Below are 26,743 nucleotides of genomic sequence, written 5' to 3' on the forward strand. Positions count from 1 at the left end.
ATTAATTGTACTACTTCTTGTTTGAGATATAAACTACACTTTTGATTCTAAATCGGACATTTCATATTTAATGACCTAAATTAAAAATAGAAAACCTGATTTTTTATTATGAGACTTAACAGTGGTAATATTTCTTTGTTGAATTGATATAAAACTTTATAAATGCTTACTCTATGTTTCTGTACTTATCTCATCATGGATTAGGAATTCATGGAATGGCACTGTGTAGCACCGGTGCAGTGATTACAGACTCTAGAGCCAGAAGTTTGGGGAAAATACTAATAGTAGCTCTGTGGCCTGAGCAGGCTACTTAAGTTCTCCAAACTTCAGTTTTCTCATCTGTAAAATGGGCATGAAAATAGTACTTCCTACCTACAGTGATTATTAAGTGATATAATAGGTATTCATTACTTCATAGTTATAAACATAGCACTATTTAAATATTTACATTTATTATCACTAGTATTGCTTTTATAAAAAGGAATGTTGTATAAATAATGAAAATAAATTCAATGATGCAGCCAACAATCTTGAAACACTCTCCTAAACTGCAGAGGTGAAGAAAATCAGATAGCCTAATAGATATAAAGAATAGAGGTGAAAGATGCAACATAAGAATTATTTTCTTAATAAAGAAGACACTGAAGTTAGATTGTGACCAATCAGAGATATAACTAAAGAAAACTTATCTAAGTTGGAAAAAAATTCATGAATATGCAAACAAAGATGTTACCTCTTTCCAGGCAAAATACGTGAAAATAGAACATATCTGGACTCATGGTACAATAATTTTGAATTACAAGAAGAAAAAAAAATACTATACACTTGGGTGAAAAGAAAAAAATCAACATAAGAAATTATTTTAAATTATTTTTGACTTCATCAAAAAATATTATTTTTTCTCTGTATGCTAAATACCAGAATGTAAATGTAGAACTATGTATTTACAGAGAAAATGGTTATATCTTAAGAACTGTATACTCAACCACATTACTTATATGTCAGCAAAAATACATTCTCAGCTATTTAAGAGCTCAGAAAAGTTACCAGCTATATAGACCTTTTTTGAAACAATTACTTGGAAGTGGGTGCTAACAAACTGAAAGATCATTAAGAAAAAAAAAACAAATAAAAACAAAAATGATTAAGTCATTATACAAAAGGACTTGCCAGTTTTCCTTCGGGGATATCACTAAGTACAAGGTTCATCTCATGGCAAATGTCCTAAAACAACAGACCACAATAATGAGAATGCATTAATAGAGAGACTGATGTATCCTTTTGTAATGGCTTATAATGAGTGAAACTTCCAAACAAACCTCATTATGAGTTTCTACCTCTCGTTGTAGGAATCAATCTATAATTTGACACAGAAAAACCTTACGGAAAACTCTTTCATTAGATATGATTTACTTTCTCATTCCAAACCCCAGTTAAACATGATTACAATTGTCCTAAAAAAAAAAAAAATGGAACAGATAAAATGACAGACACCTGAATCTTAACATGATTATTTTTAAATTAAATTTTACTTTGAGAAAATTGTAGCCTCATATGCAGTTGTAATACAGAGAAACCCCATGTACCATTTACGCAGTTTCTTCCAGTGGCGACATCTTGTAAAACTATAGCAAAGGATAACAACTAGATTATTAACATTGATACAATCCACCAATCTTAAAATTTCTCCAGTTTTACTTGCACTCATGTGTGTGTGTGTGTGTGTGTGTATTACTTCTGTGCAATTTTATGGCATGTAAATCTGCATATCCACCCACCAAAGTCAAGATACGCTACAGTTCCATCGTTACAGGGTTCCTTCCTGTTGGCCTTTCATAACCACAACTCCTATCCAGTCTCTGTTTCCTCATAGTCACTAATCTATTCTCCACTCCTATAATTTTGTCATGTAATTATACTGTATATAACTTTTTGGAATTGGCTTTTTTCATCTAGCACTGTCCCCAAAGATTCATGTAAGTCATTTCATGTATCACTAGTTTGTTACTTCTTCTTGCTGAGCAGCATTCATAGTATGGATCCACCACATTTGGTTTAATCATTCACCCACTGAAGGACATTTAGATCACTTCAGTTTGGGGCTATTATGAATTTAGTTGCTATAAACACTCTTATATGGATTTTTGTGTAAATGTAAATCTTAATTTGTCTGAAATAAATGCCCAGGAGTGCATTGGCTTGTATTTCTCTCTCTCTCTCTCTCTCTCTCTCTTTCTTTTTGCATTTCAACAGATTTAGGGGGTACAGGTGTTTTTTGTTACGTGAATGAATTATATAATGCTGAAGACAGGGTTTCCAGTGTACTGGACACCAGAGTAGTGTACAATGCATCCAATAGGTGCATTTTTATATTAAATACCTCACCTTCCTTCCAGCCTCCCACCCTCCCCCTTTCTTAGTTTTCAATGTCCATTACACCACTTTATGACCATATATACCCTGCACTTAACTCCTACTTATAAGTGAGAACGTGTGGTATTTGTTTTTCCAATCCTGAGATACTTCATTAGCGGCATATTTTTAAAGAAACTGCCATATTGTTTTCCCCAGTGGCTGTACAATTTTATATTCCTATCAGTAATATCTGAGTGATCCATTTTCTCAGCATTCTCAGGTTTTGGTGCTGTCACTATTTTTAATTTTAGTAACTCTGATAGGTATGTAGTGATATGTCAGTTTAGTTGTAATTTGCATTTCTCTGATGACTAATGATGACAAGCATCTTTGTATGAGTTTATTTGCCATCTATATATCCTCTTCACTGAAACCTCTGTTCATGTCTTTTGTTCACTTACAAATTGAATTATCGTGGGGTTTATTTTTACAGTTGAGTTTTAATTCCATTATGGTCAGAGAACATGTTCTGAATGATTTCAATTTTTTCAATGTGTTGAGGTTTCTTTTATGGCCCATGATATGACCTGTAGTAGTGACTTTCTCATGGGCACACAAGAAGAATGTACATTCTGCTGTTGTTTGGTAGAATTTTTTTATATATGTTTTATACACATATTATATATATTTATATATAAAAGACATAAAATACATAATCTAAAAATATATATAATATGTAACATTATATATGATAATAGACATAATATCTTTATACAAAGATATATACATATTTTTTACATATATATGTCAATTACATTCTGTTGGTTTATTGTGTTGTTCAGATCTATATCTTTGCTGATTTCTTTCTAGTATTTCTGTCATTTGCAAAGGAGGAATTGAAATTTTCAACTATATTTATAACATGAGTATGTTTTAATTAACATGTCTTAGTCTTCCAAATAAAAACAGTAAAAGGACAGCACATGAAAAGGCAGTATAAAAATTATACATAGTTTATCCTCCATTATGATACAAAAACACAAAAAGTATAGAAAAATATGCCAAAAATTAATTGCAATTGTATATGATGATGGAATTATGGATAACTTTAACCCGATCTTTAGTTTTTTTATAATTTCCAAAAACAATATAAAAACCTTAAAAATTACTGGTCAGATGATGGTATATATCCTTACTTGTAGACATTTGGTAACTTAAATAATGCCATGTTTTTAAAGATTTATTCTTCTCTTTTAAATTGTCCGCAATTGCTCAAAATTATGTGCAAGGAATATAGTAAGCAAACAATCTTCATACAATATTTAATAAGAGAACCTATTTAGCAATATCAATCTTGCTAATGATGACCCTAATTAAAGAAAAATGTGTGGTTACAATTTAAAGAAAGTGACCCACAATATAACATTTAGTATTAGCTATTTCTATTAATGTGCTTTTAAACATTTTTATCTGTTTTTAAAATCCCTTTAAAAATCCCTTGAAATCCCTTTGTGCCCAATTTCTTAATATAAGTTAGATATTTATTTCTTAAAAGAATCTGAGAAACCCAAAAACTGTTTTGTAACACCAAAGCATAATTATCATACTGTTTTCAGAAAATTATCAAAATTTTTTGTAAAGTACATATTTTCTTGTTAAAATATAATATGAGCTTATGATTCTAATTTAGCACTGAAATCTCAGCTTATCATCAAAACAACAGCGATATTCATAAGAGTTTTTACTGCATTTTTCCTTAAATATTATGCTTTTAATTTGTCCATACTGCATTCAAAAATATTTTAAGGTTCCATTTTGAAATAAAAAATTAACACCTAATATTTATTTTTCCTAATTAAAAGTCTTCTTGCTGATATACTAGTTCAGGCAGTTTAAAAGTTTTTATTCCTTATCTGCATGCCTTATTTCATCAAAGATTTAAAGTATATAGTTTTAGATAAATATAAGTTAAACAAAATCACCCTTCCTACATTCAAACAAATTCAGATCATATTAAAGTTCTTGATCTTCTGGAAGATTACCTTCTCAGTCTGTACAAATTTCTACATGGAAATTTTTTAATTCTGTAAAATATGTGAAATGTTTCTCATGCTCCTGATGCCAGAATTTTGTCTACATATACCTATAATTCTACCTTTAACATCAACATATTTTTTAACAGTTTTCCTTATTGCAAAGTTTATTTTGAAGATGTGCTACTTTGGAAGAGGATAAATAAAGCAATTTTTGATAAAATCTATAAAGTTCTCAATCTTACAATACTGGATTGATAAAGCAAGATTACCGCAAATAAACATAAAGCCTACTCAGCAGGCTGCCTGTGTTCCAATTTTAACATGAATTAAAAAATTATCCTTGTCAGAGGAGACAAGATGGCTGACCAGAGACACCAGCTGCCAGATCACCTCAGAAAAAAGGAAAAGATGTGGTTGAAAAAGAAAAAGCAAACAAATGAATAATCATAGATCGGGTGTAATTCCAAGGGAAAACTGCCAGAACCTACAAGAGATTCCATGAAAAGAAGTTGTGAAGCAGAACAAGAAGGAGCAAGATACCAGCAGAGGTCAACCCCTGAGAGGCTTGGAGTCCAGCAAAAAGGGTAGGTGGAGCTGTTTGTTTATCCCTCCCTCACATCTCTGGCAGTCAGGAGGTTCCTGAGCTGCTGGAAAGCCCTTCTACCTTCACAAGCCCAAAAGCAGCTGCCACCAGTGAATTGGGAGCTTCTTGAGGACAAAGCACCAGGCCGTCAGCCCCCTTGGGGCACTTCCCACCACCACAGACCCGAGCCGAGACAGCAGGCACCATATTGCTTCTCCACCCACCATGCACTTTTGTCCTCCCCAAGGGGCTTCAGCCCTTCAGTTTTCATATTGTCCTTTCCTACACAAACATTTCCCAACTGCAGCCCAGACTGTAGGAGCCACAGGGGACTAGTGGGTCCCAGGGGATCTTAATGACCCTAGAGCCTGGACATTCCAGGTGGGCTGCCTTCCCAAAAGAGGGACAGAGACAACAAGAGCACTAGCTTTCTTCCACTCAGACTCTTTTCCTCCCCTTCCCCTGTCCCACCTATGGCTGCCAAGAGAACCAGGGTTCTCAGGATCTGTTGCTTTTCATCTGTTGGTGCATCCACGACACTGAGGCTTCCACAGAGAGTAGGGCTCCAACATTTTCTCTCAAAGACATACAGAGGACTAAGGGATGCTCAAACTGTGAGCTCCCTGCTCACCAGCCTTCTCTGGTGCTGCTTGCCTAGCTGCTCCATCAGAGCAAGGCTCACCTTGAAGCAGAGGAACATAAAACCTGCTTCAGCACCCCATAGGCAACTTGAGATCAGCACATTTTTCCCTGGCATGGTCCAGGATTGAGCTTCAGGGACCGGGGATAGGCCCACAGGCCAGATGCTGTACTCCCAGGACTCAATCATGTTGCTAGGGGACATGGAGGGGAGATTTGTGAACTAATCTTGGGAGGTGAGGGAGCCCATGTGTGTACAACTGAGAGAAGAGTGCAGCATGGGTCCCAGCCACAGCGCACTCATGAAGCTCCCCACCCCCACCCCCACCACCCCCACAGGAAGTCTGTGCTGTCAGCTCAAGGTGGGATCCTGGACAGGGAAGCTCCCAGCCTGCAGCACCATCATGGGGCAGCTCAGCTAGTTTGCGCTCCTGCATGCCAGCAGATGCCAGAGAGAGACCACATAGCAGGGCAGTGGAGAGAAGAGTGAAACCCGCTCCACACAGTCTGACTGTGAATCTCAGATGGCCCGGCCTCCACAAGTAGACTTTTTGGCTGGGTAGGGCCACTTCAACCTCTCCAAGGTGGCTTTCCCCAAAAGGAAAAAAGGAGAGAAGACCTTTGACCCCTGCCAAAACAACTACTTTTGTGGAGTCTGAGGGCAGGCTCACCAAACCCAGCCCCCACCTAGCCTCACTCCCCCACCTGCCTCTGCTATGGTGGAAAATAAGGACTCATCTGGAAGTTCCAGGGCCCCACCCACAACCTGGGGCATCTGAGTGCTTTCCCTGAGGGTTAGAGCCTTTCAGAGGACCCATAAACAACACTGTAGCTTGTTTCTTCTGGCAAGTACATCTATTGCCAGGGAGGTCAATTTGCATGTCCTTTAGAGCATTTACTGAATCAGTTATACAGGGTGTGGTTGATTCTTACCCACAAGCACCACCTACTGTCTCAGAGATAAACTGGGCCTCCCAATATAAATCACACTGTTAAGAAGACCACAGGGCTGGGGAAAGAGAAAGGATTTCAAAGACCTCCTTTGTACTCCCTCATCAAAGAGACACAGGGAATCTGCCCATACACATAGCTCACAGCTGCTACAGGCTACAAACATCTAGCAAGTGAGAAAACCACCACACTAAGGATAGCCAAGGCATCCATCCAGAACGTAGATCACCATCAAAGCACTCACAAGCAAAGCCAAAGGTTCTTAGCCACCACATGCTACAGACACACCCTTACTAGTGGTGTGTGTGTGTGGGGGGGGAAGCCCCATCTAAACAAAAGAAAATCCAAAACTAAGAAGTGACAGCTGCCCAGTTGAGAAGGAATCAGTGCAAGAAATCCAGGGGTATGAAAAATCAGAGCAAAAGGACACCCCAAAAGGGAACTCCAGCTCTCTAGTAATTGATACCAACTAAAAGGAAAAGTTTGAAATGACAGATAAAGATTTCCAAATATGGATTTTAAGGAGGCTCAATGAAATCCAAGAGAAAATGGAAAACCAAATCAAAGAAATCAGAAAAACAATTCAGGAAATGAATGAAAAATTTACTAAAGAGATCAACATATTAACAAAAAACAAATAGAATGTCTGGAAATGAAAAATTCATTTAAGGAAATACAAACACAGTGGAAAATTTTAAGACTAGACTAGACCAGGCAGAAGACAGACTCTCAGAGGCTGAAGACAACTCTTTTGAATTAACTCAGTCAGAAATAAAGAGCAGAGAATTAAGAGGAATGAACAAAACCTACGAGAAATATGGGATTATGTAAAATGGCCAAATGTAAGAATCATAGGCATACTAGGGGTAAAGAAAACACACAAGGGCTGGAAAATCCATTTGGGGGAATAATTTAGGAAACTTCCCTGGTCTTGCTAGAGATTTAGATATCAAGGTACAAGAACACCTGGGAGACTCATTACAAAGAGGCAATCACAAAGATACATAGGCATCAGAACACTTATACACTGTTGGTGGGACTGCAAACTAATACAACCTGTATGGAAAGTAGTATTGAGATACTTCAAAGAACTAAAAGTAGACCTACCATTTGATTCAGCAATTCCACTACTGGGTATTTACTCAAAGGAAAAAAGACATTTTATGAAAAAGATGCTTGCACTTGAATGTTTGTAGCAGCACAATTCACAATTACAAAGATGTGGAAACAACCCAAGTGCCCATTAATTCATGAGTGGATTAACAAAATGTGGTGTATGTATACTATGTAATACTCGAAGCTATGAAGAAAGATGAATTAAGGCCTTTTGTAACAATTTGGGTGGAGCTGCAGACCATTACCCTAAGTGAGTTATCTAACGAATGAAAAAAAAAACACCACACACTCACTATTAAATGGGAACTAACCGATGAGGACACATGAGCACAGAGGGAAAAGTCAGTGGAAATCAAGTAGTGGGGAGGAGACAGGGGAGGATGAGTGAAAACCTACCTAATGGGTACAATGAATACTATCTGGGTGATGGGCGCATTAACAACCCAGACTCATGAATAACAAAAGTGATCCATGTAACCAAAACATTTGTACCCCCATAATATATGAAATAATAAATATATGTGTGTGTATCTATATATACATATATGTATATAAAAAACTTTATCCTTGTCTTTCACTGCTGTGTTATGTGTGTGGTTTCATGAAGTATTCTCATTAATGTGTTAAGAGTGATCATTTTTATTCCTTTTCTGGCCTTGAATCTTATACAAACAGAGACTTTTGCAGATGTTAGAAGATTAGGCAGTTATTGTTCACTCTCTCTCAGGGTTTATAGACAAAGCCTTTAATATTATGAAATCTGAAGGTTAGCGGCCTCCTACCATGAAGGATCTGAATGGCCTCATGGAACTATTCCTTGACTATTCTCTGAATGGCCTCTGCATTCATCTCACAAAAAGTGTGCAGAAGAAAGATACTGTTCCATACCATCACATTAGAGAGTAACATGGATAAAAAGGAACAAAGAACATACAATGTGTGGCTTATTTCTTTTTTGTTTGTTTAAGATTTTGTGGGAAGAGGAGTTTGGCATATTTAAAACTTGAGAAACAAAGTTGATTTCATTTAAAAGATAAAATTTAGATATTAATAAATAAAACTACATAATTACTAATTTTGTTTCCATTGATTTGTGCTTTATAGTCATGCCATGCAAAAATGTTTTTTTTCTGGAGAACTTTCTATTTAGGTATTTCTGGATGCTGTGAGATGAGATTGGTAGAAGAGGAAAGATGTCTTAAGCTACCATGTTCAAACTATAGTGCTTTCTAAAATTATATTTTAAGGTTTGTTTACAACCACATTGACAAATTTCTGATGCCTGATTCTCAAGATTAATTACTAAATCTGTTTAGTATTTGATCTCTTTTGTTACCAAAGTTATTGGGTGATCTTTATGAAACACGTAAACTTAGCATTGACTGAGGTAGTTTCCAGTATATCTTCCACAAATAGTCTTTGCTTTTTTTTCTCAAAATAATAGAGAGAAGTGTTTTATGATATTTACTCTGAGAGCCTTTATAAAAACATGAATAAAAGTTAACACTTTCCTGAAGGATGATTTGGAGGCAAAAACCCTGCATTTGATCACATATGTATAGTTATTATCACAAAATGGATAATAGCTTATAGATATAAATAGCTATTATAATTAACAAGAAAAAGATTGGCACTCCAATGGAAATAGATAAAGAATAGGAAATGGGAATTTACATAGAGCTAAAAATAGCCAAAATTTATGGAAATTTTAATTCAAATTAAAATGTGGAGGCAGCAATTCTTCTGGCAAATAGTAGTAGATGCCCAATAAATATTTATTGAATGAATGAATGAAGTACTATTTTTCACTCATCCAGCTAGCAAAGGGTTTTAAAAATAATATGACTCTCCAGAATGTACAGCATATCCACATAAAAGATAATAGCAGCAGGTAACTACCCGTTCAAACTACAAATATTGAACATCTAGATTCCATATTCTTTTTTAGCTTATGGTTTTTGGATAAAATTAAGAAGGGAGATACATTTTAGAACAGAATATAGCCACACTCAAATAAACAAATTGCACTTTTAAGAAAATAATTGATAATAGTTAATGTAAATGGCAAGCCAGTCTCAAGAGTTGATCTATAACATAATTATTTTAAACTATATCACTCAAACAAACAGGATTTAGAATAAAAGAAATTTTATATTAAGGTGTATATAAATCAGTGTCAATTCAAAATATTACTATCTCTGGTGAGACTATTGTTCCTGGCATATGCACATATGGAGGTAGAAGAGAGCGAAGAAGGAGCTATCCCGCATAAGGTCACTGACCAGCAGGTGGGGTTTCTTCTTTTCCATCAGCCTTAATTCCAATGAACAGTAAAAAAAAAAACTCTAAAGAAAAAAAAAAGTGCTGATGTACCCTTGTCCTATTATTGACACTTCTTAATGTTTGGGGTTCTCCCCCAAAATTAATTATTTTCTTCCTCTACCGTTTATCTTTGATGCCCAGAAACCATTGCCTTCCTGGAATTTTTATTAAGAATTCCACATTCTTGCCATCTTTTTCAGATACTGTAGCTTCTGCCAATAAATTCTAATAAATTTTCACTTCTTTTCTTTCAATAACATCCTAGAGAATATGATTCAGACTCAAATTAATCACCGATCCTGTTAATGGCTCCTAGGAGTTTACTTCCGATACCCCTTATTATATTAAATCAAACTTGATAGTGTGCTAGATCATTGCTCAGCTGGGTTTTCATAAAAGCACTGGTATTTAATATGATTTATGCCTGGCTTTCTGTTAATATCTTTGCTTATTGTGTGCTTTATTTTTAAAACAGACATTCTTAGCAAGTGGCACTCCTTTAAAATCTATCATACTTTTAAAATATTTTACAGGAAGCATTTTATAGTAAAATGTGTCCCTCATATTATATTATAAACACATAATAGTGAACAGGAACAATTTATTTAATTTACAATCAAAATATTAATATTTTACTTGTAGTTTGGAAAAAGTATGTGTGTGTATATATATGCTTTGATTATTTAAAAGATAAATTATATGAAAAGTTTATTAGGAAATTAAAAGCATTGTATTTTTTAAAGCTTTGCAGCAAAGGGGCAGCTCTTGGAAAACCCTTCGAAGCATCTGCTGAAGATATAGCAAGTGTGGCAAGTTTCATTGAGACAAAGCTTGTTACCTGCTATCTACGGATGAGAAAACCTGACCTTGCCCTGAATCATGCACACAGGTAAAATGAAATACTAATAACTGCAACTCAAGTGCTACTCATGCTAGCAGAGGATAGTATCTGAGCTTGTCTGATCACCTTCCATTTCATTTCAATTTAAGGATGAAACAAAAAAATATTTATTTACTGCTTGATTTATGTAGAGTAAAATATCATGGAGACCACAAAGGGAATCTCAAAACCTAATGGAAGAAATAGACACATAAGGAACTATTCATAATGCAGGGCAAAATAAAAAGGCAGTCAACTATAGCAGCAAAGTGCTTCAGGAAGTAAGGAGGGAGAGAATAAGGTACAGAAGGAAGGTGGTATTGAAGTGTAAGAAGGATTTCCAAAATTGCAGAAGAGATGGGACATGGTGAAAAGGAATTCTGACTGTGAAGATGACCCAAGACTTGAAAGCATGTGGCTTATTTGGTGATAGAATGGCAGATTCAAAGGATGCTAGCTAGCATCCTTTGGACAGCTTTCTGAAGGTGTGATACACTTTTTATCTATGTCCTTAAAAATTTCTTTTTTATATTTCTATTCTTCTTTAGAAGTCTGTATCATTACATTACCATGTGACTTCCTAGAATCCCCACAGTTACCCAGGCCTATCTTTTCTTCTATAAAAATGTACCTCTCCTGTGTTTTATTTTCTAAAGGTCTTGCTCCCATGGGTAACAATCAGTTTTAATCTGCAGCAAAGATAAAGTGATTATGTTATGCCTTTCAAATAACTCTTTCCTTGAAATTGTGATGCCTTTATCCCTCCCTGCCTGACTTAGAGCAATTTACCTAGAACTTCTGGGTTATTCATTTTATGGTCTCACATCTTGTATTTCTTTTAGAAATACTAATATCAACATGAAAGCATAATTCCCTCTTTGTTCATAACCACCAGGAAACATAATAATCAGTTATATTAAGACCCATATGTAAGTGAGAGATTTGTCAATATGGTAAAAGCCATTTACAAACCCACATCCACTAGGATGTAAAAGTTCTTTCTACCCAAGGTTTTTCACAGCCCCAATAGTGGGTTTACACTTGACCTCAAGGACTTACAGACAACTAAGTCACTTTGAAATTCACAAGATGACCTGCTTGAAAGAAATTCTCCTGCTTAAGTAAACTACAGAAACTAAAAAGAGATTCCCTTTGACACATACACACACACACAAAAAAAAAAAAAAAACCTCTCTATATTATCTGGAAACATTTTATGCAACCATAGGTTCCAAACCCAATATCAAGATATATGGTCTGTCAAAGAATTTTGTTCCATTTCCATTTGAAAGAAATAATATTGGATAGGTAATGTGTATTTCAGTATGTCAAAATATTAGAATTTCTGGGTTACTTGGGTGACTTGTGAGCACAATGGGAAAAATATTTGAAATTGGGGCTAGCTCAGAAAATTTATAGACATAGGTAAACAACAAATTGAGATGCACTGAAAGTAATCATATATTACCTTCTCCATGGCTTTCAATACACATAAAGAGGGCCACCATCATGGCCTATATTTCAAAGAAAATATTTTCTGGATATTATTAATAGAATGGTTTGATGGGCTTTTGAATCATATTCAATAATAATAAAAGTGTTCCAAATAGTATGGATATGTCAAAATTCAATTCAGTGTTATCAAAAACAAGTAATGGGAATAAAGTATCAAAAATTCCATAAAAATCCAAGTATGAGAATAAGATGCTACAATTCCTGAGGATGCAAGAATCAGCTTCAATGAGATCACTATCTAGAATTAGGAAATTTGTGTTTTAAAACCAAGAGTGCTCTTTCAAGCAAGACCTTGAAAATTACTGAGGGGAATAGATATGATGAATAGTAAATGATTTTCCCTATTATGTTAGAATTAACTTTGTACATTTTTTCTACTATAAAATAATTTTTGCTTCTGTTTCTAAGTTGAACATTAAGTAGGAAATGCAAATCGATAGAGGTTAAACAGTCAATTCATACAATTAATAATGCACCAAATGAAATAAATCATTTTGTTGCTCTTGTCATAGCACAGAACTGCAAAAGTCAGTGGATATGATTTTAATATTAAGACATTTTTAAAGATCCTAGATTTGAAAACAGAATCTGAAGTATAATCAATAAATATATTTTGAAAAAATGAATTAATCAGGATATTTAGTCTATAAATAGCTCACAGCCATTAGTTACACACTGAATGCAGAATTCTGCTTTTGTATTATTATCACATTGTGATAGTTTATACTAATCACGGATCAAAATTAAAATATTCCTTTTTTGCATTTATTTGCATTTGCTGAAGCATCTTTAATTTTATGTAAATGTGAAGTCTACTGCATATGTTTAGACTTGTTAACACAAAAATCAGCTTTAAAATCATCATGTAGTTTGCTTCTGATAAAAATAAATGCATATTGTTTTGTCATACAGAAGACTGTAAGAACTATAACTTTATGATTTAAGATCAACAAAGTTACATTTGAAATTAATCAGCTAAGCGTTGACATTTAAATAATAATAAGTGATACAAAGTCTGCAAAAACAACTATTTGCAAAATGGCTTTCCTTTTTTTATATAACATATCCAAAGTGGCAAATATGGATATCACTTTTTACTTCAACCAAAAGTAATGCTTGCACTCACCAATCAAACACATGGATTCTCTGTTCACTTCATCACACTAATGCCACTGTTTATCAGTAGGTATTTTGAACACTTTTCTAAAGACTGATTTCTAATTACTGCTATCTTATCAAGAGTAGAAATCATGCTATAATTCTTTTCCTTTCATATAATTATATTTTCATGTACATAATTGTAAAGATTTTAATGGTGCATACCACTTTTTTATATAGTCCCCCCTTTAGGTTTTTTTTTGTTTATTTTTCTTGCAGAATTTTGTTGTCACAGGTCGCAAACAAGATGAGGTCTAAAGTACCAAATATGTGGGAAAATATCCTGTTTTTGAAATTGTTTTATAATGGTAGCATCTACATTTATTCTTTCATTCAACAAATATTTATTGAATGCCCACCAAGAGCCTGTTTCTGTGCTAGGCAGTGAAGAGACAGTTATAAACAGGAAATATGTGATGCTTATATACCAGTAGAAATAGCAAACAAAGTATAAAAATAAATAATCATTAGTAAATATATGAGATAAATAGAATGTGATAAATGCTGTGAAAGAAATAAATATAATTTTATGCTGCAGAGGCAGCATAGTTTATTGAGTCAGAGCACAGAGTCCAGACTCTGCCTAGGTTCAAATTATGACTCCTCCACTTAGTGAATTTAATTAGGCTGAATTTAATTCTCTATAAAAATTGGCTATAATAATAGTACCTATCTCACAAATACTATCTCATAAGGTTTGTGAAAATTAAATATAAGTGCATGGATTTCTTTTTATTCTAGCCATGACAGAGTTACTGGTACTGGGCCTGCCTTCTTGCTGTCAACAGCTATAAAACTGGACAAAATATGAGCAAACTTCCTTCAAGCATTGGAAAATGGTAAAAGCAGGACCATGATCCTTGAGAGGAGGAAAATGCACATGGTGTGTTCTCAGATTTTTGCTGGGTTTATTTTTCTGCCCTCACTCAGGGACATGAAAACCAAGTTGGACTCAGTCTCACTGAACAGAAGAGCCGAGATTAGAATACCAGGCTAACAAAAAAAGCTATAATTGCAGGATAGTGACTAAAGAAAAGTTAGCTGTTTGAGAAGGTTAGGGGACAGAAGTCTGCATGAGGATTTACTTCAGGTTTTTAGCCAAGATCTGAGCCATGCTTGTAAGGAAAGAGATTCCGCACAGCAGAGATTGCCTGCTACAGAACTAGGTGTTAAATGGAAATACTAGATACCTTGCAGTTCTGAGAGATGCTAGAGGGCGAAGAGACCTCACTGAGCACTTCAGGCATTCAGGTGACACCCCAAAAGGGGGGGGTCCTTAAGAGTAAGGACAGTGACCTACCAAAAGAACCACACCTTAGGATTAAACTCAAAACCAAAATAGGTGTGTCCTAAAAAAAGACTAAAACCAAACTTGATAAAAACAAGAGTATTTGTCATTTGAATCTCTGAGAGAAAAAAAAAAAAAAAAAAAGCAACCTTAACATGTTTTCAGGGAAGATGTCATAATTCAGATTCTTTACAATATCTCACCCAAAATGTCCAGCATAAAATTAAAAATTACCACACATGCAAAGAAGCAGTAAAATAAGACTGAGAAAATAAGCAGTTCATAGAAATAGACCCCAAGATGACTCGGCTGTTGGAACTGACAGACAAGGATTTCAACAATGTTATGCAAATATGTTCAAGGAACTGAAGATAAAAACTGGACATAATGAGTAAAGAATCCCAACAAAGAATCCCAACAAAGAAACAGAAACTATAGGAAGAACCAAATGGAAATTTACATAGATTAATAAAATATCTGAAATAAAAAATGTATTGATTTACCTTAACATCAAATTGTAGAATGCTAAAGAAAGGGTTAGTGAACTTGAGGGCAAATCAATAGAAATTACCTCATATAAAGAAGAGAGAAAAAAAGATATTTAAAAAAATTAACCAATGCTTCAGTGACCTATTTTCAGAGATAATAACAAGCAATCTAAAATACATGTAATTGAAGTCTCAGAGAGAGGAAAGAGAGAATGGAACATAGAAAATAATTCTTGGAAATTTCCCAGATTTGGTTAGAAAGAAAGAAAGACCCAGTGAGTCTCAGCTAGAATAAATACAAAGAAAACCACATCTAGAAACATCATAATCAAGCTGTTGAAAATCCCAGACGAAGAGAAAATATTAAAGGCAATCAAAGAAAAAGAACACATTACATACAGTGCAATAATGATACATGTAACAGGTGGCTTTTATTCAGAAACTATGGATGCCAAAATACAATGGAGCAACAACAGATAGTAAAGTAGACAATTTGGAAACTTCTATGAACATACAAATTTTGGGGTGTCATTGTCCACATTTTGGAGGTTAATTATGTTCAGAAGTGACATCAGCTTAAAGCATTACAGATATTCATGAGTTTTAGAATGAATTGATTCACAGTAGAAATAATAGGAATTTTACAAGTTTCTTCCAGACCTCAAGTGAAATATTTTAAAGACAATGCTCTCATTTACCATAACTACAAGTTTAAAATTTCACAATTAAAATCAACACATCTGTAGCATTAGATGAAATAATTCTCACACTCTTAGATGAATTTAAAACTACAATACTATAGCAAAACAAAAGGGAACATTGTTGGTGTCAGTTTCTTGATATGAACAAATGCATAGGCCATTAAGTATCAGTATTGATACTGCTTATCATGATAATTGGGAACACAAAAGAAAAGGATGTGAATCTTACCTGTATGTATACATAATCCTGGATGCCTCACAGTGCCTTGCTTTGGGAAAATGTATGAGTGGCTGTTTTGATAATATTGACATTCATTTCCAAAAGACATTACATTATCCATACTCATTTTCATCAACTCTTAAAGAAAAGGCTCAAGTTAGAAAATCCCTGTTTCTTCTCTTTCTGTGATTCCTAAATTACTGATTGTTCCTTTCAATTCAATGAAATTAACACAATCTATACATGTTTGTGTGTCCATGTGTTCATGTTTGTATGAACTTGCATGTGTGGAGAAAAAAAGAAATCATCGCATTGCTATTTTAAAAATGTCTGGTTGAACTGTCTGCAATTTAGGCACTTTGCCTCTTTAAGGAGTTATGCATATTAAAATGCTATATGGCTCATTAGTACCTTTATATCTCATGCTACTGTATCCCCATGAAAATAAACCCACTTATAAAAAGATGCTTCCAGCCAGGTGTGGTGGCTCATGCCTGTAATCACAGCACTTTGGGAGGCTGAGACAGGAGGATCACTTGAGGCCAGGAGTTCAAGACCAGCCTGGGCAAAATAGAAAGACTCCCATCTCTACAAAAATTAAAAAAAAAAAAAAAAAAATAGCTGGTCATGGTGGTGCATGCCTATAGTCCTAGCTTCTTGGTAGGCTGAGCCAGGAGGATCACCTGAGCCCAGGAGGATCACCTGAGCCCAGGAGTTTGAGGTTGCAGTGAGCTGTGATTGCACCATTGCATTCCAGCTTGGGTGACAGAGTGGGACCTTCCTCCCCCAAGAAAATGATTCTTCCCCTGCACATCATATCAAACACTCCAAGTTTTCTTTTAACCCCTAGAAAAATATGTATATAACATGCCAATTTCTGTGGAAGGGCAAAGACTGTTTTCACTTTACCATACTGCAGGAAGCAACCACAATACCTTTCTGCAGTGCAAGGTCAACCACATTAAGAAATAATTCTCAAGCATGAACAAGAACAAGCATTTATTGAACATCTACCATGTGGCAGGTGTGAATTAGACCCTTCCTGTAGTATCTCCCTTAGTCCTTCTGATAACTTCCTGAGAAGGTTTTCTTATTACCGTTTTATAGTTGAAGAAACAACATTGCAGGAAACCTATGATATCACAGTCATTATTCTTTCTCCTAAAAATTATGCCTGCCATTTCACTTCATCCTGAAAATGATGAAACTCATACCATCTTCAATATCTGGAGGAGTTTCCTTACAAGTTTGGGTAGCGCTGGGATGTAGGAGACATTGACCTTGAAATCATAAAAACGTGATTCAGCTTCACTCATTGTGTTGAAAAGCCTTGCTTTCCTCATGTATGATTTGTGAATAATAACATTTAGCAAGTCTACTTTACAATATTGATGCAGCACAACTTTTAAATCACAAGTTTCTAATATATATCATCACCACTCTCCTTCCCTCCCTTATACCCGAAGCCCCACCTCTTCTTTGTGATTATCACATGAATTAATGAAATAGCTTTGCACGGTAAACACACAGCCTTATATGTGTAAATAAAAATTAAAGGAAAAGATAATCAAGATTAAAGTAAATAAATGCCAGAAAATAGCTAAACATGGCCCTATATTATCCAAAGAATAAAAATGGCTAAGTGTCTAAGGGTCATCATTTGTTTATCTTAGTAAGAAGACAAGAAACAGGATCCAGATGGCTCAGACATCTTGTAAGTTTCTTTTTTAAAGAAGAGGAGGAGGAGGAAGAGAAAGACAACAATCACTATGTCTAATAAGAGAGGAAAATTTGAAGACAACAAAGGCAGAATAAAAACAGATTGGGGCCCCCTTGAACTTTTAATAATAGTTTCTGAAGTTGGATCAGATTCCTTGAGGAGCTTGTGTTGTCAAACCCCAAATCCAGGCTCATGTACCTGATGTGCAGCTAAAGCCAAACGCTGTGACACAGGTGCTTAGAGACAAGAAATGTTCATTCTTTTTGGCCAAAGCAAGATGGGGAAGCAAGATTTCTCAGATCCATCTTGACAAAAGGATGAAGTAGGCAGATTTTATGAGGCTAGGGAGGAAGGAGGAGTTTCAGGGAAGCTAAGGGGAAAGTCTGTGTTGCTTTAATCCCAGATAACACTTTGGGTAACCAGACTTCTGGGTGTCAGCAGCTAGTCACAGCTTTCTCAAGGGCATTCCTTTCTTCTGCAAAACAAACTCTTAGAGTTTCCTTATGACCCAGGAGTTGTCTCCTCCTCCTGCTTGACAAAGAAATGGTACATCAGCAGTTAATAATTACTGTGAGAACAAGGGGTGCTGGGCAGGAAGAGAGCCATTAACATGTGCAAGCACACAAAGGCCAAGTCAAATTTTACATTATTTCGATCATTTAAAAAAATGCCAGGGTACTAAAATCTCAGTAGGCCTGGCCACACCTGTCCAAGTTGCAAAAGATGCGATAAAGGGATCAAACTCTATTTTTATTAAATACATTTACCACCTTTCAAATGCTTATATTTATATTTTTTTCATTATAACAGAGCTTGCAATAAATTAAAATCTCTCTGCCTGCAGCACTGCTGTATTACCTCCATTGCCCTTTGCTGTCCCTCCCCTGGCTCTTTACCCAAACATTTCATCTTCTACCCTCATATTCAAGTCGACTGCATTTTAGTTTACAATCGTCTTGCCTGATGTTTTGTTTCTTATCCTAGCTTTCACTCTTTCTCTTCTAACAATTTAGCCTAGTCTTAACTCTCAGGTCAGTGTCCATTTAGCTTTTATCTTTCTTTTCCATTTACTCATAGATAAGAAAATGGTTCATAAATGAGGAAGCAGTATATGAATGTGATGGAGTGGTATCGTTATGCAACAATACATCTGTCATTCAGGGCCTCTCTTTAGATTGTGGGTTTACTATTAATAGCTATTGATTTGTTCCCTGCCTTTGATTTCCATGTGGTTCTTGGAAAACCGATTAGGGAGATCCCATTTTAATGCACAGTTCCCGTTCTGAGTATCGACTTCAGAAGATATTGTTCATTTTGATACTTGAAGCTGGCAGGAAGGCTGCACAGATACTCCTTGTGGACACGTTTATTCAGACGTTGTCTTAAGATGATTCTTTTATATTTGTTTCCCACTTTCTAATATACCAGCTCTAAAATCCATTCTGCTGGATTGAATAAGTCACTTAGCCTTTCTGCAACCTCTTCCTCTGTAAATTCTCACTGGGGTATTAAAAGCATTCTTGTACTTAAGATTTTGAAATGTTCTAAAACATGTGAGTGGTGTGGCCTGAGGTAACTGTGCATAATGAGAACAGAAGAGATATTTTTGTTTCTACTTCCTGAAAGATAAAACAGAAAAGAAAAAACAGGTTCTGGACTGTCAAGTATTAATTCTGACAAATAAAGAGAAAAGCTGTAAGTTTCCTTGTATTGTAGGGAAACAAGCTTCAGCAACCAACGGCCTAGATTCGAATCCCTACAACATTGGTGGCTGGTCTTGACTTTCACAAGTCACATAATTTCCCTTTGCCTCAGTTTCTTCAACTCTAAACGAAGGGTAATCACAATATCTTCCTCAGCACTTGTGAAAGGAGTCAAATGATATTATCCATGTGAAAATATTTTGCAAATGAAAAACTATTCAAATCTTAGCTTAACATCACTGTTGTGGCATTTCAAACATTTCAGGTGACCATCCTAAAATTTTACAAGAGTCTAGAATTCTTAAATTCTTTTCAGGAGCACAATTGCTCTGGCTAACACAGTGAATGGTCTGTTTATCTAATACCAACAAGGAGAAAATTATTTTGATAATCTCTATAGGGACATTGTTTGCTTGTTGCCTCTACACACAAAAAAGATTTCCAGACAATGAGTTACAAACTAGAATAAGTAAGGACCAACACTAAAACTGAGGAAGTCAAGGGAAACACAAAGAGCTGACGAATACTGGATGTTCAAAAACGTTAAAAAAAGATTAATTTAGAGGAAAGCTGGAAGACTACCCACATTTCCAATTTTAACCAACACATTTTAAGGGACTAAAGCTCATTCCCACTGTATCTGCCTCACTCAGGCTAAACTATAGAAGTGATGTTTATGTCTTATTCTCAAGGCAACTTCCCTCAGTGTTTACACACCCTCTCAGTCCTAAGGGTCTTTTCTGAGACACTTGGCATGGAGAAGTCACCATATAAGCTATTACATATAGGGTTACAAGTAGCAAGAGACTAACTTGTATCAAACCAGTTTTTATAGGAGCAGATGAAAAACATAGCTCAGATGCCAACCCTTAAACATCGCGTAGCGCTTGCCAGCCTGTGTTAGATATTTAAATTTTTCTCTTCACTTCCTTTCCAGATAGAAATCTATTGGGCATGCCCAATTTGCTCTCACTGTAATAGTTTACCTTAGAAGAGCTGACAACCTTTATAGATATCACTCTGCTATCCTTTTGATTTTTCATAATTCAAGAATGTATATTTCATATATATGGATATTTTCATGGATATTACATTGATAATTTACATTATTGACAACATAGTCTTAGCTGTAACAAGCATTTTGCAAATCCTGTGGTTATACTGTTACTGCTATATTTCCTTAAACTCTCCCTCATTTCCTCTTCTGTTGCTATGGCAAAAATTCCTCATATTCATCCTCTCTTGGGCTTGTGACTTTTTCTCATTTTTTGTAGAAGTCTGAAGAGCAGCCATATGTTAAGTTATAACACCTTTAGCTTGAGAAGAAATGTCTTGTTGGTGGCACGACCTATAACTTTGCTCACAACTAATAACCTGTGGCATGTACCTTTCTTATGAATCTTCCTCACTGAAGAAAATGCAGACCATGTGCCTTTCATAGTTCACCTGGGCAAAGTAATTTTGTAATTGAATATAAATGTTCTTGTGATATTACCAGTTATTAAGCATTTGTTAACAAATATGACTTTGACACAGTAGTCAGTTGAATTCACAGTAGTGTTTGATTTTTGAGTGTTTAACAGTAAGAGATTAGCAGATGAAAAAGTCTAATATAGAACTTCATGCTACATTTAACTTCATCAATGTGCTTTTTTTAGACTTCTAGCTCCTATAAGCTTTCTTTGTGGAACCTGTTCAACACACACAGGCTCTGAGAAAAGTAGTTCTTGATTTTTGTGAAAAGAAAATAATGTGAGAATAGCATTGGGAAGTCATATGTATGTATCCAAAAAAGGGTGGGAAGGGTATTTTAGTCTCAGGAAAGAGGGCAAAAGGATGGTGTAATATAATGCAAATTATCAAACAAGTATGTTCCATGTATCTCTTCATCTTCAATGTTATAGTTAGAGCCTTCATCCAAATTTTGACTATTTACTTATATAGTTGTCCTCAAACTTTGGCTTATGACCCCATTCCATTTTCAAACATCATTGAGGATTCCAAAGAGTTTTTGCATATGTGGGTCTTACCTATAAATACTTACCATGTAGAAATCACAACTTAGAAAGTTAAAAATATTTATTTACTAATTCATTTAAAAATGACAATAACCCCATTACATGTTAACATAGATGTATATTTTATGAAAAATAATAATATGTTTTTTTTAAAAAAACACACATGAGAGCAATAGCATTGTGTTACATTTTGGGAAATCTATGTGATGTCTGGTGTCATAAAAGAAAGCTGAGAAAAAAAAATTTAAAAAAGAAAGCTGAGTTCTCATATCTGATTCTGCATTCAATCTGTTACAATATGGTTGAATTATATGAACAAAATCCAGTGTCATACGAGGTAGATAGTTAGGAAAGGAAAAAATAATTTTAGTAGCCTTTTCAGATAATCTTGAATATTCTATGATACTACACCAAGACTTGACAAGTGGTAGTTTCTTAAAGATTAATTGCAATATGGATTCTGAAACTATATCAATCAGCTTTTGTACCCTGTAACATTGAAACCATTAGTCTATCTTGTACTTTGAGTGCATTGTTTATCTATGCATAAGCATTGGTCATTTGGAAAATAATATGCAGATTTCCAAATGTTGACACATTTCAATATGCAATAGCACATTTAAAAATCACGTTTGTTAGCATCACCAATCTTATTAGAAAAACCTTTAAGCATTGGGTGGCTGTCAAACTCACAGTGACAGATGTAAGTTTTCTAAAATTCTAATTTTTACTTGAAAGCTCAAATTTTTACCACTGGCAATAAATACTGTCACTTGTGTTCCTTTAAGTGACAGGCACACATTTCATTTTCAAGAAAATGTCTGCCAAATTCCAAGTCTGATAATCATAATTTGTTCTTCCAAGTAAAACATGGTGTTCCACAGAAACAGTAGCTAAATCAGCTCACAGATGTAAACAATGGCACAAGTGCAAAAGTACTTTTCCTCGAGACAGCCATCATATTTTGGTATGCAGAAGTGTTTGATGCCTATTTCCTACCTTGTCATACTAAATATAAAAAAAGAGACATGTACTCAAAAATTGAGATTTATAAAAAATTAGGGGGGGTGCATGCACATAATGGTGAAGAATACACTCAATGACTACTAGAACAATTTGGTATTACTGGTTTGATTCCTGCAAAGAAGCCAACAGTTTTCCCCACCGTGGCTTTTGTAACATCAATGCAAATGTCAACACGGTGGAAAAGAAAATAATATATTAATATTATTATAAAATAGTTTGACCTTGTAAGTGCCCTGAAAGTGTCTAGGAAGCCTTGGGGATCTGCAAGCCACACTTTTAGAACCACTATACGAGTTCACAGTATCCTTAGTGTCTTCTCAGCTTTTTAATTTTTCATCTTTCTTCCGAATAGTTACAATGATTGTCTTTTTTAAAAGTGTTTCCATCATGTGCTTCCTTATTAATCCCTGAAGCAGTGGTAATTTATTTCATAAAATTAAAAATGCTTTCACTAATGAACAACCCCTTAATAGACTCCCATCTTCCCTGTGATCAATTTATTTCTTCAGCCAAGCAAATTTACTTGGCAGTTTTTCATATGGCTTACCATCCTCTATCACCAAGCCATTTTGGGGGCACTCTCCCAATTCGGATTTTTTACCTTTCTTCCTGAAATGTGACTATTTTAAATGCAGATCAAAACTGAACTTCCTTCTGATTTCTTTCCAGATTATGCCTTTTCAAGTTTTAAATTTTCCTATCATTGCAAATCCCCTTCCTAAACCTTTTGTTTTTTTCCATTTCCTTTGTTTGTATCCTACAATTTAACTGTTTCAAGTTACGGTTTCTTTATTCCTAGTTAGGTATATATTTTTACAATTTTTCACAATTAGGTTAATGTTTTTATTTGAGGGCTAGTCACTTAGTATATATTTTTAAAAATAATATATATTGTTGTCATTCTATTCAAAGAAATGGCAGCACTTCTAAAAATATCTGGAAAATACGTTCTTTACAAAGTAATGTGCTATGACGCTCTACTTGGTACAAGTCACAACAGGTTGAGGCTCAATACGTTGAGCCAAAGAAGTTAGAACATCAAATGGGAGGTTTGGCCATCTTTGCTAATAAAGAAAAGAGTATGTATTTCAAAGAGAAACCATTAATATTCTCATTTATAATATTAGTAATTAGTAGACTTCCCTAACTGGAATCACTTTGAGTAATGATAATTTGATCTACAACTAAACATTTCATCCAACATTGAGAGTTTTTCCCATATCAAAGTCTATATCTAATTCAAATTTTGGCTTTAAGTTTGCAAACGATAATATGTAATGGGATTTATGGACAGCATATACATAAACACAATGCCCATTGTGGAATTCTCACTAATTTTGTTAATTTAACAAAGGAAAATTACAGACAATTGTCAGAAGTCCTAATAGTTCATAAAGCACAGGAGTTACATTCAATATTTCTCTTTTGGCAGAAGGGCTACAAAGAACTTTATAGTGTGTAAAATATTGTTATCTGTGTGTAATTTATTAGTCCACAAACCAAAAAATTATATTGTTAAAGGAGTACTTTTAATACATGGTATATTAATGGCTTTGATTTTTCTATCAAAAATTCCTCTCATTCTCTGATTGTAAAGTCAAAAATCTTTCTATTTTTCAGATTCTTAAAGAAATAAGCATCCCATTTCATTATCCTGTAAAATAATATAGTAGAATCCACTATAATATATTTCAGTTTAAAGATTCTTGCATAATTTGCTATTTGAAGGCAGCATTAAAAATTGTATAATGTAGGCTGATATTTATTTCCATACAATAAAGCTACTCAAAATATTTTAAATATGTATGTACCCCTCTTGTCTCCTTCTTTAGAACCTGTACAGTGTCTAGAACATGGTTTACACTCAATAATTATTGCTAAATGAATCATAATTTCTGGTAATTAGAACAGAGGAGAATTTGTTAATTGTACTTTTCAAAGTAATCATTCTAAAATGCATTCCACCCAAGTGACACACAGAATAGGAAAAAAAATTGTGAAATGTGACACACTCTTCTTGAAGGACCACCACCACTACTCTACCCTCTTCCCCTCAGTATTACACAGACAAATGAATAGGGCCTTATAGCTATTAATACATCCTTAGTTTCTGAACCTTCATAGCTTTTCTGCACGAGCACTGATAGCTGATATTTGATTCACAAATATTGAAGAAAAGATAATAGGGCCAATACTGTATTATTTTTTAAGAGGAAATGTCAAGAACAAAAAGTGAAAATGTCAAAAATGGGTTGATATACTGTATTATTTAAAGACTATTTTGTTGGGAGAACTGACCAAGTGATTTACTAACAGCTTTTACCAGACAGTCTTTGGATTACAATGTAGATGAAAAATAAATGGGAATCTATTTCATGTTTATTCTATCCAGGCATTTGACAGATGGAGGGGAAAAAAGAAAGAGGCAATTACAGTCTACAAAAATGACAGGTTTTTTCAAATTATAAAAAATAATTTTGTATGGAGAATTTTTTTCAAATGCCCTACTTATCTGTCTCTACTCTATTATCTTGTTATTGTATTAACTGCCTTTCATTCTTGATCACATCTGCCTGCAGGTAGAAATTGTAAGATTATGTACATTTGATGTTCAACTGGTATCTAGGCACAAAAGTCAGTAGAGAGTGATTCTTGGTATATTCAGGTCACAAAAGATGTAGATCTCATGGGTGAATCTTAGATAAGACTAGGTTCTCTGGGGGCTCCTGAAGAGTGTTGTTCAGCCACTTCATTAACATTGCTTTACTCTAAAACTCCTTATGTGCCGGTCATGTGCCAGGCATTCATTAGGTGCCATCTATGTAAGATGAATAATAGTGGTGAGCATTACTTTCCATTATGGAGAAGTCTCCAGTGGATAAAGAGTAATCAACCGAGAAAAAAAAAAAAAGAGTCAAAGAAATGGAGAGGAAAGGAAATGTTCTCCGTTGCTCAAGACGACTTTTCACTGCACCCTTCTAAAGATCCAGCAAAGTATCACACTTATTTTTGATGTTTATTTGATGCATGTTAATTAGTGATACTCATTTGGATGAAGAATATGGGAGACTGGAAGCCCTAGGAAAGCTTCTATAGGTTCCTATTTCCTGGTATTGATGACCCATTAAATTTGTGATTTGAATTCCTTAATCCTCATTTTGTCTTGTAAACAAGGCAATCTCATACTCAAATTCTAAAATAAAGTATACTTAAACACAAATCCTCATCATTCTTTAATGTTTGTTCATTACTAGCTCTATAAAGAAGATAGGCAATATAACATTTCCTTTCTGGCCATATATATTTTTAATCTTGTGACAATATATTAATAGCAAATTCTTTAAGTAATTATTCCATAAACTCTTCAACATATCAAGAAATAAAGTATTTGCTGCTCACTTGAGATAATTTCATAATTTAATATTTTCCACATTTAATTTGTTGAATAATTAATTGTAATTTGGGGGGTAAAACATGAGCAATATTTGAGTTACTCTCCTGTTTGTCATCTTCTCTAAAACTCATTTTCTTCTCCTGTGCCATGCACATGCTGAGATCTCAAGAAATATTTGAGAATGATTTCTTGTTGTTGTTTCTCTAAAGTTAGGTTTTACTTTCATGCTTTTGCAAAAGCATCCTCTGCCACTGTTTTGGCAGAGCTATATGCTTTATTTGACAATGATCTACTGTAATTTTCTTATTTTAAAAACCATTGACTTTATTTCTAATTTTATGCTCTAATACTTTAAAAAATAGTTCCATTTCTCCAATGTAAATTCAATTGTTATTCCATTTTTCTGTCTTGACGGTCTATGGAACATATTTAAACTAAGTACATAAACTTTTCAATTCTTCTCAGTAAGTGGAGGGCCATTATACTTTATTTTTGATTCTAATTATCAATTTTTTGTAGCAAACCAAATGACCAGATAAGACACAATTACTAAAATTTTATTAAATCCCTGTGTAGTGATGTAACTATTGTTCAAGTTTTCTTTGTATTCTCATTTCTTCCACCTACCTG

At 34.5% G+C, this 26,743-nt stretch overlaps 1 protein-coding gene across 1 annotated transcript in view; it reads left to right on the top strand.

The window, feature by feature from the left end:
• Nucleotides 1-26,743, top strand: part of SPATA16 (spermatogenesis associated 16) — a 214,621-nt gene that overhangs the window by 41,893 nt on the left and 145,985 nt on the right. The window contains exon 2 of the mRNA XM_069472925.1: nucleotides 10,746-10,891. Coding sequence (XP_069329026.1) covers nucleotides 10,746-10,891 — 146 coding nt within the window. The remainder of the gene's footprint in view (nucleotides 1-10,745; nucleotides 10,892-26,743) is intronic.

Source organism: Eulemur rufifrons, chromosome 7 (genome assembly GCF_041146395.1).
Source record: "Eulemur rufifrons isolate Redbay chromosome 7, OSU_ERuf_1, whole genome shotgun sequence".
In the NCBI taxonomy this organism is placed as follows: Eukaryota; Metazoa; Chordata; class Mammalia; order Primates; family Lemuridae; genus Eulemur; species Eulemur rufifrons.